We start from the raw sequence: 16,686 nt of genomic DNA, 5'->3' as shown, positions 1-16,686 counted from the left end.
ATTTGAAAACGGGGAGAGCTTACGCCCAGTGAGTGACTTAAGAAAGATAAATGATTCTCATGCAAAATCTCAATAAAGAGTTTAACTGAAATATAAGCTTTTATAGTACTTGTACTGCAATATAAACATTTTCCAAGTATAAAACATATAAAGCTATTTTAATCATAAAACAGTAAAACTATTTCTCAGTTGAGAATAACCCTACTGTGGGTAAAAATAATCGCAACACCAACTGCTAGTCAAGAGAGAACCCTTTTGCTTAATCTCTAACTCTAACTACCTAGGTGCACGTGGCGATACTAAGTACCATCATACCTTAGGTACTTCTGCTCAGATACCTTCTCAAACGTCCTTCAATATCTGGTTGGTTTGGTACCTTCTCAAACATCCTTCGGTATTTAGTTGGGTGGATACCTTCTCAAATGTTCTTCGGTATCGCGTTTTAAGTAAAACTAGTCATAAATGACTTTTTCCTTAAAGCATGTAAAGTATTACACATATAAAAACATGGCTTTAAAGATACTAACGCATGCTGAGTATATTTAACACATATAAATAGCTTTTCAACAACTTCTCACACATGCATGCATTTAAAACATAACTCATGGTTTGCTTGGAAATCACTTTGTAAAACTAGCTGACATGAGAATGATCTTCTTTAAAACATGCTTTCTATAAAACATTGTAAATCAAACATTTCATGCAAATGTTTTAGTCAAACGTTTTAGTCACTCATCTTGATTACTTAGGAGCTTTTCACTCTAGTAGCTCCCTTTTCTACCTCGGGCTCCCTTTTCACCCCTAGAATCCAGATTCAACTTACAGCTTAGATTACTCATAGTCCTGGACCTTATTTTGAGATACTTCCTTCTACAAGCCTATTCATGTCTCAGAAAGCTTACCCTAAAATTTGAGCTTAGAACTTCTCTTGGGTTGGCCGGAATCTCAAAATTTTCAAGACTGGCCCAGGCTTATCCGATAGCCTAACCCTTCTGTCTTCTTCTCAGTTTCTAGCCCGATCCCTTCGAGCTTTTCCTTCGGCAGACCTACCCTGAAAACTAGACTTCCAGAGCTTTCAGGTGGCTTTGAAATCACTCCAAAGCACGAGTAAATTGGGAGAACTCCTCGTCCCAATTCGATGCTGTTTTCCATACTTCACTGTGCAATGCGTCCTCTTTGAAATTCTATGACCAACGCATGGATTTTGGCTCCAACGCAAGGTTTGCTCAACTTTCCCACTCTTTTTACTATATTTTTGAATTGTGATCTAAAAATGAAGTCTCTTGGCCCTATTTATAGGCGTCTAAACCTTCTCCAAAGTTGATACCACCTACTTGGCTGCATGGCCAAGAAACACACACTACCAACACATCTTTTTTATCAACACAATCTAAGTGTCTTCCTCCCATGTAGCCAACGCATGAGCTTCCAATCTGATGCCACCACTTCAAATTCTTAAGGCTTAAGGCTTTCCACCCAAGAAGACACATGGTTTAATGACGTTTTCTAGGTGATCTCATCCTTTATATGCGTCCAACTCTTGAATGCTTAACGCATAATTCATACTCAATGCATAGCCTATAATCAATGCATAGTAAGCAACTTAGACATCACAATCCAACTTAGCCATCGCAATAGCTAGCCTTTACCAACGCATAAGATGACCGTCCATCCTCGACGCATGGCTCACTAGGTAGCATCGCACGACTTGCTTGGCATGGGCGCATGGTACTGGTCACCGACGCATGGGCTACCTTATAACGTATGCCTTGCCTACCTTTGTGCCTTCTAACGCGACATTTCCATTTTCCTTCTTCAGCCACATGCCCTCACCAACAACCCTTCCAACGAATCGACACCACCCTTCCAACGCATCAACACACTAATTTCTATACTTAGCCAAATTTCCAAGTTTTTCCTCAAAAGTTAAACTTCCAAATTTCCTTTTTTCTTCAACATCAACCTACTCACCACACTAGTCTTAGTAAGGAACATACTCGAGTAGAGAAATTAGGATTCGGGGTTTACATTTACCTCCCCCTTATAAAAATTTCGTCCTCAAAATTTCGCTACAAGTTTGTCAATTAAACAACTGTGGATACTTGTTTTTTATTTGCTCTTCGGCTTCCCACGTTGCATCTTCCGTGCTATGGTTTCGCCATAGTACCTTTACCAATGGGATTGTCTTATTCCTTAAGTGCTAAGTCCTTAGGTACGCATATCCTACCTTCTTTTAATAGTACCTTGTCAGCTCTTAATTGGTAGTCCATCCTCAATCCTTTATCTACTTCTTCAGCTAACTTCTGAAGATCGGAATCCTTTAAATGCTCATGTTGAATGTCTTCTACGAGTGTAGGACGCACTTGAAATGAAGCTAATAACCTTCTTGTTTGACCGATTGATAATGTTGCCTTAGCATTATACAACTCATGAATCAGTGTACCCTTCATTAAATTGATACTAGCTCTAGCTGATCTAGTTTTTCAACTTAGAGCATCAGCTACCACATTTGCTTTACTTGGTGATAGTCAATTATGCAGTCATAATCCTTGATCAACTCGAGCCATCTTCTTTTGTCTTAAGTTCAGTTCCTTCTGATCAAAGATATGCTTTAGACTTTTATGATCCGTGAATATATGACTCCGCTTACCAAACAGGTAATGTCTCCACAACTTTAGAGCTAATACAACTGCTACTAACTCCAAATCGTGTGTAGGGTAGTTACATTCATGCTTCTTTAACCGTCGAGAAGCATAAACTACTACCTTTCCCTCCTGCATCAGCACACATCCTAACCTTTGTCGGGATGCATCACAATAAACCTCAAACTCTTTACCTGGTGTAGGTAGAGTTAATACTGGTGCTGACACTAACCTCTGTTTCAATACCTGAAAACTATGCTCGCATTCTGGCGACCATTCAAACTTCGCATCTTTTCTGGTTAGGTTTGTTAACGGCAGGGCTATTTAGGGCTATTTTAGAAAAGCCCTCCACGAATCTCCTATAATAACCTGCTAAACCCAGAAAACTGCGTACTTCGGTTACATTCAGGGGTCGTTCCCAATTGACTATTGCTTCTATCTTTTGTGAATCAACACTAACTCCATCAACTGAAACTATATGCCCAAGGAATACGACTTGGTTTAACAAAAAATCACACTTACTAAATTTGGCATATAATTCTTTTTCCCTTAGAATCTGTAACACCATCCTCAGATGTTCGTTGTGCTTTTCTTCACTACTAGAATATACTAGTATGTCGTCTATGAACACTATTACAAACTGATCCAGATAATGACGAAATATCCTATTCATCAAATCCATAAATACCGCAGGAGTATTTGTCAATCCAAACGGCATTACTAGGTACTCATAATATCAATATCTAGTTCTGAGTGCAGTTTTTGGAACATCTGTGTCCTTCACCTTCAACTGGTGATAATCTGATCTCAAATCTATCTTAGAGAACACCGTGGCTCTCTCTAACTGATTGAAGAGATCATCTATACGAAGCAATGGGTACTTATTCTTAATGGTCACCTTATTCAACTGTCTATAATCTATGCATAATCTAAGAGTACCGTCTTTCTTCTTAACAAACAAGACTGGCGCTCCCCAAGGCGACACACTGGGTCTAATGTACCCCTTATCTATAAGTTCCTGTAACTGAACTTTTAACTCCTTCAGTTCTGTTGGTGCCATCCTATATGGTGCCTGGGATATAGGTGTTGTACCCGGAACTAACTCAATAGTAAACTCTATTTCTCTATTAAGTGGAAAGTCTGGTAACTCTTCAGGAAACACATCTAAGAATTCTTGTACCACAGGTACATCCTCAGGTCTCAGTTTCTTATCCTGTCAAACTGTTACATAGGCTAAATTGGCTTTGCTTCCTTTACTCAACAATTTCCTAGCCTTCACTGTTGATATCAAACTTCCTGGAAGCATTCTTTTACTCCCCACCAGGGTTATTTCTTTTTCACCTGATGTTCTAAACACTATTTCTTTCTTAAAACAATCCATAGTGGCATAGTGTTTACTTAGGAAATTCATACCTAAGATAACATCAAACTCTAGTAATTCTAATGGAATCAAGTCGACCCATAAACTCTGATTTCCAAGAATTATTTCACAATTCTTGTAATACTCATGTACAATTAGAGTATCTCCTACAAGCGTAGAGATAAAAAAATCCTCATTCATATGCTCAGGCACTCTATCTATATATAATGCACACATGCTAGATATAAATGAGTGCGTAGCACCAAGATCAAATAATGCATAAGCAGATTGATTACATAAAATTATTGTACTAGTTACGACATTTGGAGCCTCTTCCGCTTCTTGGTGTGCCATAGCATATACTCTACCCTATTGCTGCTGTTGTTGCTGTTGCTGTTGGGGTCATCCAGCTACCCCTTTCTACTTAGCTATACCGGATCCCTCACCTCTAGTTCCGGTCGCTCTAGGTTGGTTTACAGTCTGTGTAACTCCTCTTTGCTCACTCTGTGCTCTATGACCTAGCTGAGGACAATCTCTCTTGAAATGCCCCGCTTGTCCACACTGGAAGTACACATTTCTATTGCCATAACATATTCCTGTATGAGGCCTACCACAGTTTACACAAAGTGGTTTCCTCGCTGTACTAGCTACCGACTCGCTAGCACGACCTGATACTGATCTACTACTTGGTCCAGCTGCAGGTTTTGACCTTTTTCAACTTGAACTTTGTTGGCTCGTGCCTCCAAAACTCCTTATACCCGACTGTCTAGAGAACATGGGTCTAAATCTCTTACTTCTTGTTTCTCCAGGCATCCTAAATGGTCCTTCACCTGGCTGGAGTACATCTTCCCTCGCTACACTCTGCTCTACTCGGATAGCGGTCTCAATTAACTTAGTGAAATTCACCCAATTGGATGTAGAGTTAACGATTGTACGTATCTTTCTTCTTGTTTAACACACCGTGAGCTATTTAACACTAGTCTTAGTAGGGAACATACTCAAGTAGATAAATCAAGATTCGGGTTTACAGTCTCATTGCTTAACACACCGTGGGCTATTTAAGCGTCACAAAGTGATTCTTCATCTTACTCATCCATTAGGAAAACAGAAAAGACACCGGCCAATTATCCTACAACTGTCCAATTAATAGATAATAAATACAATCACATTATATTCATAACCTATGGTTAATAATCATATATTAATCGTAGTATTTTTCCTCCACTAGATATAAATCATATTTATATCCAATTTCCTCCAAATTAATGTATCTCATACATAAAGTTAATTATATCATTTATAATTAACTAGTTCAATTATATCATATATAATCGAACTCCCTCTTGTCAATTTGAATATTTCAAACTGACCCAAAAACTGATTTTCAACTTGTATCTAAGCCACCAAGGAGACCTTATGAACCTATAGCTCAAAGCTCCAACCGTACGTGAATAACTGATTAAACTCTTTAGTCACGATATCTACCATCCGTTAACTGCCAGACATTCCACTAAAGACCAACAGCTGAACTCTTCTTACCATAGATATATTTCTATGTCCATTGAATATAACCAATCATTAGTACGATGATCCTTCACAGATGCTCGTAAGTACAGCTGGGCCAATTTACCATTTTGCCCCTGTAGTTAGATCTTATTCTTTAAGTACCATTGATCCCTCTAATGAACAATACAACATAGTCCTACTATATATGAACACCTCTCAGGCCATAAGAAGGCGTGTGGCGCTACATCGTTCAGGCCCCAGGATCAGTCCTTAAGAGAGCAATCTATCTACTTACCTCTGCTTCGGGGAAGGAGTGAACTTGTTAAGTACAGGGTTTTCTTTAATGACAACTCCACCTTGTAGTTGTTCTGAAATTTATTCCCATATATTCCTCGCAATCTCGAAGGGAGGCAACTCTTCAAATTATTGAATCCCCTTAGAACGGCTGCGAGTAATTGGTCTATTGTGGACATCGCTTGAAGTTTTAGAAGCTTTATTGTTGGATGCCATTACTTATTTAGGTAGATTGTGTTGTAGAGAAAGAGATGAAAGATAAATATTGTCCCAATGGGCGTGCCAAACTGTTTGACAAGTTTTCTAGAGAAATTTAATTCGCTGAATTCGACCTTTGTATTTATATTGATTTGTGGTATGTAAAGGTATAATCTCTAATATATATTCATTTGAGTATCTCTCTTAAATGTTACAATAAGTTTAAGTCTTCCAAATCTTCTTACGAGTTTAGTTCTGAAGTCTTCAGGAGCTTCGAGTCTTAGTCTTCCAAGTCTTTGGTCTTCAGAGCTTTAGGGCTTGGGAGCTTTAGTCTTCAAAGCTTGAGAGCTCAAAAGCTTTGGTCTTTTGAGCTTGAGAACTTGGGAGCTTCATACTTCAATTTTGTAGAACTTCAATCTTTAGTGTTTATGATCTTCGGAGCCTTTATTTATAGAGGATTTCCATGGGCTTTAGGTAGGCTTGGGCCCCATTTGCCTTTGGGCTTTTGAGTTTGGGCCCAACTACTTTTTGGGTCTGAACCAAAGTTGGGTTTGAGCCCAATTACTTTTCTTTGGCCCAAATTTTCCACCGTGGACTTGAATTGAGTCGAATTTTGGACCTAAGCAATTTTTAAATACTCGATTCAATCCAATTTATGATTCAAAGCCCAATCTGTCATGGCCTAGCCAAATTTATTTGGTCTTAGGCTTTACCACCTTTGAAGTAGATGGGCCCATTATTGTGGTCAAATAACCAAATGGACGACACGTGACATTTTGTGATTGGACGAAATTTTTCATCCAACAACAATATGTCATGTTATAGACTCAATTGTTTTTTAAAAGTTACAATAAATATTATGTAATGTTATATAAATCATATAATATTACAAAATAATAATTCTATAATTTTTTTAATATAAATCTAAATATTTGTGTGTAACTACAACTAGTTTTATGATTTATAAATATATGATATTAAACACATATTAAATAATTATTTAAATTAGAATTCAATTTTGAATCTACTACCAAACATATATATGAAAACATGAAATACAACTCTGTTTTTATTGAATCTCTTGTTTTCAAATTCTGTACCAAACAAAACCTTATTTTTTAAATGTATTCCAAACATACCTTAAATACAATGATAGACCTTTTCCGCACAACGTAATGATCATAAATTCTTTTTTATAAATCGTCCATTTATCCAAACGTAACTCCGCTTTCGATCATTTTGTACAATTTCCCACGTTTAAAGAAAAAATCAAAACTTTTTTTTGTCCTTCAAAATTAGACTAGAAATTCAATTGTTTATTTAACATGGATGAAAATCATAGTTGGAAAATAGAAAGGAAACAAAATAAATTTCCAAAACAAAAACTAAAATCAAATTTTTTACCATAAGAAATCTATACTATTACATTCTATATTAAGCTTTAGGGTGTGTTTGTAATACATTTTTAAGTCTTTAATTTAAAAAGGAAGTCATTTTGGGAAAAAAAAAATGAAGTGTTTGGCAATAATTCAAAATAGGTTTTGAAGTGTATTTTCAACAATTTTTATCAAAAGTGTTTAAATAAATTTTTTTAAAACACTTTCTTTTAATCAATCCAAAGTGACCCTTAGTGCGACATGATTAAACATTTCGAACGTGTCATTTTCGATGGTATAATCGTATAAACTTTATTTGGATTTTTTCCCATGATTATAATTGGGTGTAAAACATTGCGGAATGCATTATTCGTCTCCATCTTTGTTTATCCTTCTACCCTTGCATTTACTTATTTCCATTTTGTTTTGTTTTGTTTTTTTTTTTTCTCTTTTGTTATGTTATCATATACATCGTCGCATAAAATTTTCAGTTCGATCATTTTAAACTTCAAATTTTGCATATTTTATCCATTTAATTCACAATCTTTCGTTTTCAACGATCAAACATCTATAAGTTTAGACATCTAATTGTTCGACGATCATATGATTGTGGATGTGTTCGAACCATATGATTTAAATTTAGATTTTATATGTATGATAATTTGATCGTGGTTCTACATGAAGATTTTAACAAATTTTATTCATATTGAAATTATCCATGTGGAATTAACTATTTACAACTGGTCTACAACCCATATATTATTTTATGGATATACATGTTATATATTTGGGATTTTAAATATAGGATATATTAATGTCAACGTTTGTAGGTGTAGGATAAATAATGGCTTAAAGCAAAGTATATGTTTTTCTCTTACCATTGTATCAATAGAAACATAAATAAAATAACTATCCAATTAAACATAAACGAACAATTGTTGCAGAAATTAATTAAATTTATCATTATTTAATATCCTAGTTTATTATCTACTCGCTTAAAATAGAATGTAAATTATTATTTATACCCAAAACATTAATGGAACATTATTAAATTTATTAAGTTGAATTCATAAAACAAAAATAATTAAATAGGTATAAATTAATTAAATTATTAGTTTTTAATAATATAAATTCATACTGAATAGTTGGATAGTTGGATAGTTGGATAATATATAATATTAATGGTAAATGTTTCGGTTAAAATTTATTGGGGTAAATAATATAGCTATATATAATAAATAATTAAAATCAATAACAATAATTAATTGATATTGATTTATTAATTAATTATGTCTTACGGTGATATTAGAAAGTTCATATCATATGATTTTTAAAATTACATACATAATAATATCCTAAATTATAAAAACTGAAATAGTATAAAACAAACAAATATATCACGTGTCAAACTTGTGAAACAAACTACTCTTAAATGATTGTTTTGAGTGAAAATTTAATTATATAATTTAAATTATTAAATGATCAAGTGCATGTCACGTTGATCAGATTTAATTTTTTTTTGGTAGATATAGTAAAATTTTGATCAACTCATAGAGTTGACAGAGTCTATCACGACGATAAAATCTATCAAATTTTGTTATATTTACAATTATTTAAAAATATTTTATACGTAATCTCATTTACTCTCATAAATCAATAGTAACGTGAAAAGTGGGCCCAATTTGATTATTTTCTGTATTGTTTACTTGTGACACATGAACTCATATCCAAATATGTAAATAAAAAATGCAAGAGTGGAGAATGATCAATCAACGTATGTTAGGGTTACCATCAATACTATTATTTTGAAAGAAAAATGATGAATTTTGACATTTTTCCTATTATCATTACCATTATTCCAACTATTTGACTCTGAGAGATAAACTTAACGATAAGTTTTAACAAAATTAATAATTTTTTTAAATGTAATAAAAAACAGTCTAATTACGATTCAGTGCACGTGCCTTAATTATTAACTTAAAAATGTTACGTTACCATTATTATTTTTATTTTAAGAATTAAACGGCAAAAAGGAAAGGAGAAATAAAAGATATTTTACACATAATTTTCTCGTTCTCTTTGCCGCAAAGAAAAGATATTTCTGACCATGGATTTTTCTCAAATGGATATTCTGATATCACTCTTAATCGCAATTCATAGCAGCAGAAGAACAAGCTATCTATCTCCCTCTCCATTTCTTTCTCGTTCCTCATCTCTACTCCGCAATCCTTCCGCCATTAAAGCACCATCAACCTCAGCTTTCCATGTTTCTAAACAGATGTTAACCTTGCGTTATCTACTACTTGTTCTTTATCGAATTCTCGACTCATTTCTCCAAATGCTGCATTGACCCAAACACATTCAAGAAGCGGAAGCGTATTCGCCAAAGGCAGCTTCTATATCGGGAGGTTTGTTCAGTTTATTGTTCAATGGGAACTCTTACGAGCTGTAGCTTTAGTTTCAGTGCCGCGAATTTTAAATTACGGTCGAGTTTTGGGAGCTGTACTGCGAGGGACGGAATGGGGTTCGTGGGGTTTAGGAGGTTGAAGAGGGAGAGGCTTTTGGTTTCTTATGGCGATTTTGGTAGGTTTGTGTGTTTTAGTTCAGATAATGAAGGTCACAACGAAGGAGACAGAGAGGATGATTTGGCCAAGGAGTCGAATGCGGTGACGGCGACGGTATCGGCTGAAGAGGTTGAAGAGAGGCATGGAAGCGAGGTCGATTTGGATAAGACGACCCCTCCATCAATTTCTTCAAGGGTACAATTGTTGACCTTTTTTCTTTTCATTTTGTTGTGGGTTTTCAATGAAAGTTGGCCGTATTTCATGTTCATTTGGTAGTCATGTCGTCTAAATATGATTAGGGTAGGACGGCAGAGGAGGACTGAGAGTTATTTGCATCCTTAGTTTTCTCATATTCAAAAACTCACGTAGGTAAATTAAGATCTTAAACTTATCCTCCTAATTTGTCCCATTTTTGAACAAGAGGCGAAACTTTAGAAAAAAAAAATTAAAGAGTGATGCAAATAAAACCGTTTGCCCATACCAAATGATAAACTTGATTACTTAAAACAAAATAAAGAACTAATAAATTAAGATGAATCAAGAGAAGTAGCGCCGAGCTGCCCATAAAAGGTGTAGTAGACTTCTGAAAGCTCCATCATATGTTGGCAAAGAATCTGAATCATCTATTTAAGAAACTTTATATGACAAAGCCTCTCCTTCCAAATTCTATCCAATTCCTTGTTGAGGTGAGCTGTACAAGTTGATAAATTAGCACTAGATATCGCATTTGACTCTGTAAGAAATGATGAAGATAAATGGTCCCCTTAAATGTTTAGAATTGAAATATTATACATATAAAAAGTTAGACCGTGAGATTTTATCCCTCTACGAAAATTTCTAGCTTTTCCCTGAACTGAAAGCAAGAGTTCATGCTGCAACTTTATTAAAGCTCCGATTATTATAGCTGAATGTCATTGTGGGATCATAAGAACTATTATATGCTGTCTTAAACTTGGAATGCCATCTTTGATCTAGCTCAAAAGTGCCTTGAACTTTAAGATGCATTTCTAACTGTAGCCAATCATCTTTTTCAAAAATTCTTTTATGATAGAAGAAAGTATGATTGGTTAATTTATAATTTATTTCTTGTTTCAGTCGTCGAATTTGTCTCCAATTGGACCAGCTTACAACAACTTTCAGGTTGACTCTTTTAAACTGATGGAACTTCTTGGACCAGAGAAGGTCGATCCTTCTGATGTGAAACTTATAAAGGACAAGCTTTTTGGCTATTCCACCTTCTGGGTAACCAAAGAAGAAGCATTTGGAGATCTTGGGGAGGGCATTCTTTTCCTAGGGAATTTAAGAGGTAAAAGGGAAGAGGTATTCTCCAAACTCCAAAGCCAGCTGGTTGAAGTCACAGGTGACAAGTACAACCTTTTTATGGTGGGGGAACCAAATTCGGAAGGTCCAGATCCACGCGGTGGCCCACGTGTCAGTTTTGGTCTGCTGCGGAAAGAGGTCTCAGAACCCGGTCCAACAACACTTTGGCAATATGTTATTGCTTTGTTGTTATTCCTTTTAACCATTGGCTCCTCTGTGGAGCTAGGAATTGCATCTCAGGTAGCTACTTATAGAACTTTCAAGATCAGATAGAGTGAAGAATAAGCTTGATTTGATGAATTGAGAAAGTGATAGCTAATGATGCATTGAACATGTGTTTTTATGCCATGTCACTTGTGTAACTTTTCTACATGCGTTTCATTATTATCATTTCTTCATTGTGTGTATATACATCCTTAATGGTTCCAGTCATTCTTTACTTGTCACTTTTGAAGTAAATAGTTTACTGTTTATCATTTGTCTTGGACAGATCAATCGTCTTCCTCCGGAGGTAGTGAAATACTTTACAGATCCCAATGCCGTTGAACCACCAGATATGGAGCTGCTATTTCCGTTCGTAGATTCTGCTCTGCCTCTAGCATATGGTGTGTTGGGAGTTTTGTTATTTCATGTGAGTAAAATCTTTTACCTGTTAGTTTCCATGTTTCCTAGGGGGAAGCATTCACAAAAATATTTTCTTCTTTTGCTTTTGACCTACATATTTTTTTTTGGAATAAAAAACATTTCATTGATTAATGAAATAATCCCAAGAGCCAATATGCAATTACATTTTGCTTTTGACCTCTTCAGATAAAGAGACTGAATTCTCCGACTGCACTTTTTACTATTTAAAGTTTTTTACTTTACATCTTTAAATTTCCCCCGTCAGCAACTTTCTTTTTCAAACTATGCATACAGATACGGCCATTACTCTCTGGCTGTATACCATATGCACAGTTCTCTAGAAAAATGTGGAAGGCAAAGAGTAGAATTGTTTTTAAGGGGGAAATTAATGAGGTTATTGTTAATTCAACAATCAACCCCAAAAGTTCAAGTTGATGTGTTGTGGTAAATTTAGTTTTCATTAATACTTCATTACTCCCTCCACTTGTCGACTTGAAAACTTGTAGAAGATCCAACAAGTGAATGTCAATATTAATTAGAGAGAATGACATTCTAGAGGTTCGAATACAGGACTTCCTGTTTTGATATCTTGTTAAATCACCAATCAACATGAGGGAGCAACGGAATAATTTTTGTTAACTACTCCTTTTTGGATTATAGATAATTGAAGAGCTTTTTTTTTTTTTTTTAAAAAAAATTCCTCAGCCTTTTGATGGTGTCATGTCACCTCCTGTCATTCAATTTCCTCTGGTACTTTCGTTTATTTCAATTTTAATATCAGAAAAATATCAACCTTCAAAATTTTCTCTTAAATATAATGTAGTTATTGCTTATGCTGATAGATTTGCTCTTAAATATTGAATAACACTGAACAGACCATTGTAACTACTGACATTCGAGGATATAATTTTATTGGGGGACATATATTAAAAGGGACCGGAGGATTTGGTATACAAAAACTTTCTAGTGAACTTAGAGACAAAAGGGCCTTTGGCAGCTCTTGAGAATTAGCACAGCGCAACTATTTCTAGATTTCCTTAGAGTTGGTATCCATATTTGCACAGTCACTTACACATGTAATTTTATATATCTAATGGAGTCATTAATTTGCAGGAAGTTGGGCACTTTCTGGCAGCTTATCCGAAGAAAGTGAAACTCAGCATTCCTTACTTCATTCCTAACATAACTCTTGGCAGCTTTGGTGCAATCACTCAGGTACACATATTTGTCATTCTTGCATATGAAAACTAGCCACACATGGATGGTAATTAATAGTTGAATACATTTTTGAATGCTTAATTTGTCTTCAGGGTTTCTAAGACATTTTTTTTTTATCATTTGCTATTTTGGTTAAAGATTATAATGCTGTATCGTCTGCAGTACTGATGCTTCTTATTATTTGCCTTTTGTGTTGACAGTTCAAGTCGATTCTTCCTGATCGGAGTACCCAAGTTGACGTATCACTTGCAGGCCCTTTTGCTGGTGCAGCATTGTCGTTTTCCATGTTTGCTGTCGGTCTGCTGCTCTCATCAAATCCAGATGCAGCTGGAGACTTGGTGCAAGTCCCTAGCATGCTGTTTCAAGGTTCTCTGCTCCTTGGACTCATCAGTAGAGCCACTCTTGGTTATGCGTATGTTACTTATTTGCCTCTATAGCTTGTTTATCATAAAATAGTAATTTATTAAACTCGATAAAAGCATGATTTTGCCTGTAGTGTTGTGTGAAACCGTAAGGTTAAATTATAATTTTAGACATCAAAAGTTGAACATTCTATTTAGTACTTAACATTATATTACTTTTTCCCCCCAAAAAAAGAAACATTATATTAAAAAGTTAAAAAAAAATATTCATTTTAGCTTTTCTTTTTTAGTCAATAATTGACGCTCTCTATTGTAATCACCTTTAGGTGCTTAGGGTTTTTTTCTTGATTTCATTTATCAATAGAATGTTTCCTTTACTAAATATTAAAGAATATTTATCTTTTGAATATCCAGAGCTATGCATGCCTCAACTGTTGCAATTCATCCTCTAGTTATTGCTGGCTGGTAATTTATACTTCCGGGATTCTTGTTTTCTACATCATCATCCATTAATGATTCATCCTTAATTCTTATTCTAATTCTCTTTATTTTTCAGGTGTGGTTTGACTACAACAGCCTTTAACATGCTTCCAGTTGGCTGCCTTGATGGTGGAAGAGCAATTCAGGTACACGTATACTTTTGCTTCAAATTGGAAAAAATTTCTTGCTAACTACTTTTGGAGTAGGGATCTTTTAGAATTTGAAACGAAAAGGTAGGGCAACTTAGAATGGAATTTTGGATTGCCACAATGTTCTAGTTCACCGCCACACCTGTTTAGGTCCTAGGATTTCTATTCCAAGGTAGTTTTCAAACATTTACGAAAGATGAAGGGTAACATTGTGCCTCTTAGAAGAATATGGGTTTTTTTACAATGAAGGGCAAAGTTCAGGGATATTTTTTATAGTCTAGCCGAAATTCATTTGAGGCTCGTCATAATGCATCGTTCCATACTTGAGATTTTTCTCCCATCCCCATAAGGCTTGAACGAAAGAGAAAGGCTTGAGAGAGAGAGAGGAGTATTATGGATTAACGTTCTTCTGGTGAAGATGTTATGCAAGCTCACAGAATGGCACGAGGATATTAATTTTTGCACCAAAACTATTCCAATTCTTTTTTTTCTCATTATTATTGCTTTTGCAGGGTGCTTTTGGAAAAGGTGCCTTAGTCGGGTTTGGTTTGACGACGTACACGCTGCTCGGGTTAGGAGTGGTATGTTAATCTACCGATTTTCTCTTCATGAAATCCAAACTATTTACTTTTCCTCAGTCCAATATGACCATTGCTAAACATTTTGTCTTAACAAAACATAACCATTTAAATTCTCTGGATTTTATTTAACTCTTTCCCGTCCCCTGCTTCTCTTTTAAGCTTGGTGGACCGTTATCGCTTCCCTGGGGACTATATGTTCTCATATGCCAGGTATGTAACGTAATGTAATGTAATCATCATAGAAGGCACAATCACATTGCAAACTAAGGCTTTTGGAGGCTCAGAATGTTCCCCTAATTTACTGATATGCCATAATTTGTTTGCTTGTTTTTTCTTTTTCCAGAGGAGTCCTGAAAAGCCATGTTTGAATGATGTTACAGAAGTTGGAACATGGAGAAAAGCTGCTGTCACATTGGCCGTGTTTCTTGTTGTGTTAACGCTCCTTCCAGTTTGGGACGAGCTTGCAGAAGAGCTTGGTATAGGTCTTGTAACAACTTTTTGACACCAATTTCAAAGGGTAAATTCAACTTTTAGCCGAAATGAGGTAGATTATATAGTGTATTTACTGCCAATTTTATCATTATTTGACATGCATATAGGCATCTTTCCATTTTCTTCTACTCAATACACGTACATATTTGTTGGTTATCCTTTGGCTTGTTCAACAATTCATGTCTGCTCATTCAGCATCATTAACTTAGGATTCTAAGCACATGTTGATTAACCGTCTCCTATCTTCACGCTTCTTCTATCTCTCCGATATTTGTTGCAAGCTTCTGGAAATTGGCCTTCAAATTATCGTTTGGTCAGATGGGAAGCATGGTACCAATTGCAGTGAGATTAGGATGATGATTATTGAACAATTAGTGAACAATTTAGTAAAAGAAAACGCATGTTGGGTCTATTATCATATTCATACCTCATTCTTTTGGAAATGAATTATTATCCAGTTCAATGAGAGTGGATGATGAATCTTTGTTGCTTCATTCTTTTCCTCTGGTAAACTTTGAAGTTTGAGCCTTAAATTGCATAAAACATAGCAATAGACGAAACAGAGCAACAGCAGAAAAACCAGAGAGAATTCCAAACACATTGTTGAATTCAGAAGAAAAAAGACCCACACTGGAAAATCCTCCTTTCAAAATGAAGAACAAGTTGAATTGAAGAAAGAGAGATAAATATACATAGATAGATAGAGAAGTTGAATTTAGGCGGAGCGAGGAGGACCTCGGCTTGGTTTTGCAGGCTACAGGCGTTCCACGGAAACTACATGGTCATGGGAAATTTGTATGGATGACTCAATTTTTGGATCCAAAATGTCAAATGACCAATTTTTAAAAAATAATGTCAATTGACCCTCTGTTGACATCATCGTCATACCAAATTACGTAAATTGCCCTTACACCAATCTTACGAAGTAAATCTCGCTCTCGTCCGATTAAATGCTCTCGCTCTTGTTTGAAATTCCCTGGTTTGTTGTGATTGCTCGTCAGTGTACGATTGATTTGACAATTTTCACGACGGAAGCTTCAAATCAAATCAATAATACTTAAATACAATACAATGGTGATTTCTTTAAACTCTAAACTTCATTTCAAAGGTGATTACTTCTCTGGTTTTCGACGGTATTTTGTTGAACGAAGATTTTTCGAACGGAGATTTCCAAGACGAGGCTTTTTCAGAACGGAACAACTCTTTCAGAAAAGTGTTTCATTATTTTAAGTCTGTTTAATTATTTTTGTTGTGTTATTTCTGGAAAGGTAGCATTATGAAATTTTATATTGGGAGAGAGTAAGAAAGAGGAAGAGTAAGAGAGAGAGCAAGAGTAAGAGAGAGAGCGAGATTACGAGAGAGAGAGAGTGAGATTTTGAGAGAGGGAGATTCTGAGAGAGGGAGATTACGAGAGAGAGCGAGATTAAGAGAGAGAACAAGATTGGGAGCGAGCGTACACTTCAATTGCTTGTACAACTTAATCACAAATATTCTCTTATTTTGTAGGATCACAGAAAAGT

The 16,686-nt window shown here is 35.3% G+C and overlaps 1 protein-coding gene across 2 annotated transcripts; it reads left to right on the top strand.

Annotated features, from left to right (window-relative positions):
- Window positions 1-9,489: 9,489 nt before the first annotated feature.
- LOC120073323 (probable zinc metalloprotease EGY1, chloroplastic) lies at window positions 9,490-15,322 on the top strand. Of its 2 annotated transcripts, none has more exons than XM_039026094.1 (10): window positions 9,490-10,135; window positions 11,036-11,500; window positions 11,751-11,891; window positions 12,998-13,099; window positions 13,303-13,514; window positions 13,879-13,929; window positions 14,021-14,090; window positions 14,606-14,674; window positions 14,834-14,884; window positions 15,018-15,322. In XM_039026094.1, the coding sequence occupies exons 1-10, from the start codon at window positions 9,806-9,808 to the stop codon at window positions 15,174-15,176; spliced, it is 1,650 nt and encodes a 549-aa protein (XP_038882022.1). In that variant the 5' UTR covers window positions 9,490-9,805; the 3' UTR covers window positions 15,177-15,322. The 2 variants fall into 2 exon arrangements, with proteins under 2 accessions (XP_038882022.1, XP_038882023.1); XM_039026095.1 differs by having other exon boundaries at window positions 15,055-15,254.
- Window positions 15,323-16,686: the final 1,364 nt, after the last annotated feature.

This window comes from Benincasa hispida, chromosome 3 (assembly GCF_009727055.1).
Source record: "Benincasa hispida cultivar B227 chromosome 3, ASM972705v1, whole genome shotgun sequence".
Classification (NCBI taxonomy): Eukaryota; Viridiplantae; Streptophyta; class Magnoliopsida; order Cucurbitales; family Cucurbitaceae; genus Benincasa; species Benincasa hispida.
The sequence above is the reverse complement of the archived record's forward strand: the minus strand, read 5'-3'. Positions and strand labels throughout refer to the sequence as shown.

Coding starts and splice junctions, on each gene's coding strand:
- LOC120073323 (XM_039026094.1), top strand. CDS start 9,806: ATGGGAACTCTTACGAGCTGTAGCTTTAGTTTCAGTGCCGCGAATTTT. Junction 10,136..11,035: donor CTCCATCAATTTCTTCAAGG/GTACAATTGTTG, acceptor TTCTTGTTTCAG/TCGTCGAATTTGTCTCCAAT. Junction 14,885..15,017: donor TATATGTTCTCATATGCCAG/GTATGTAACGTA, acceptor TTCTTTTTCCAG/AGGAGTCCTGAAAAGCCATG.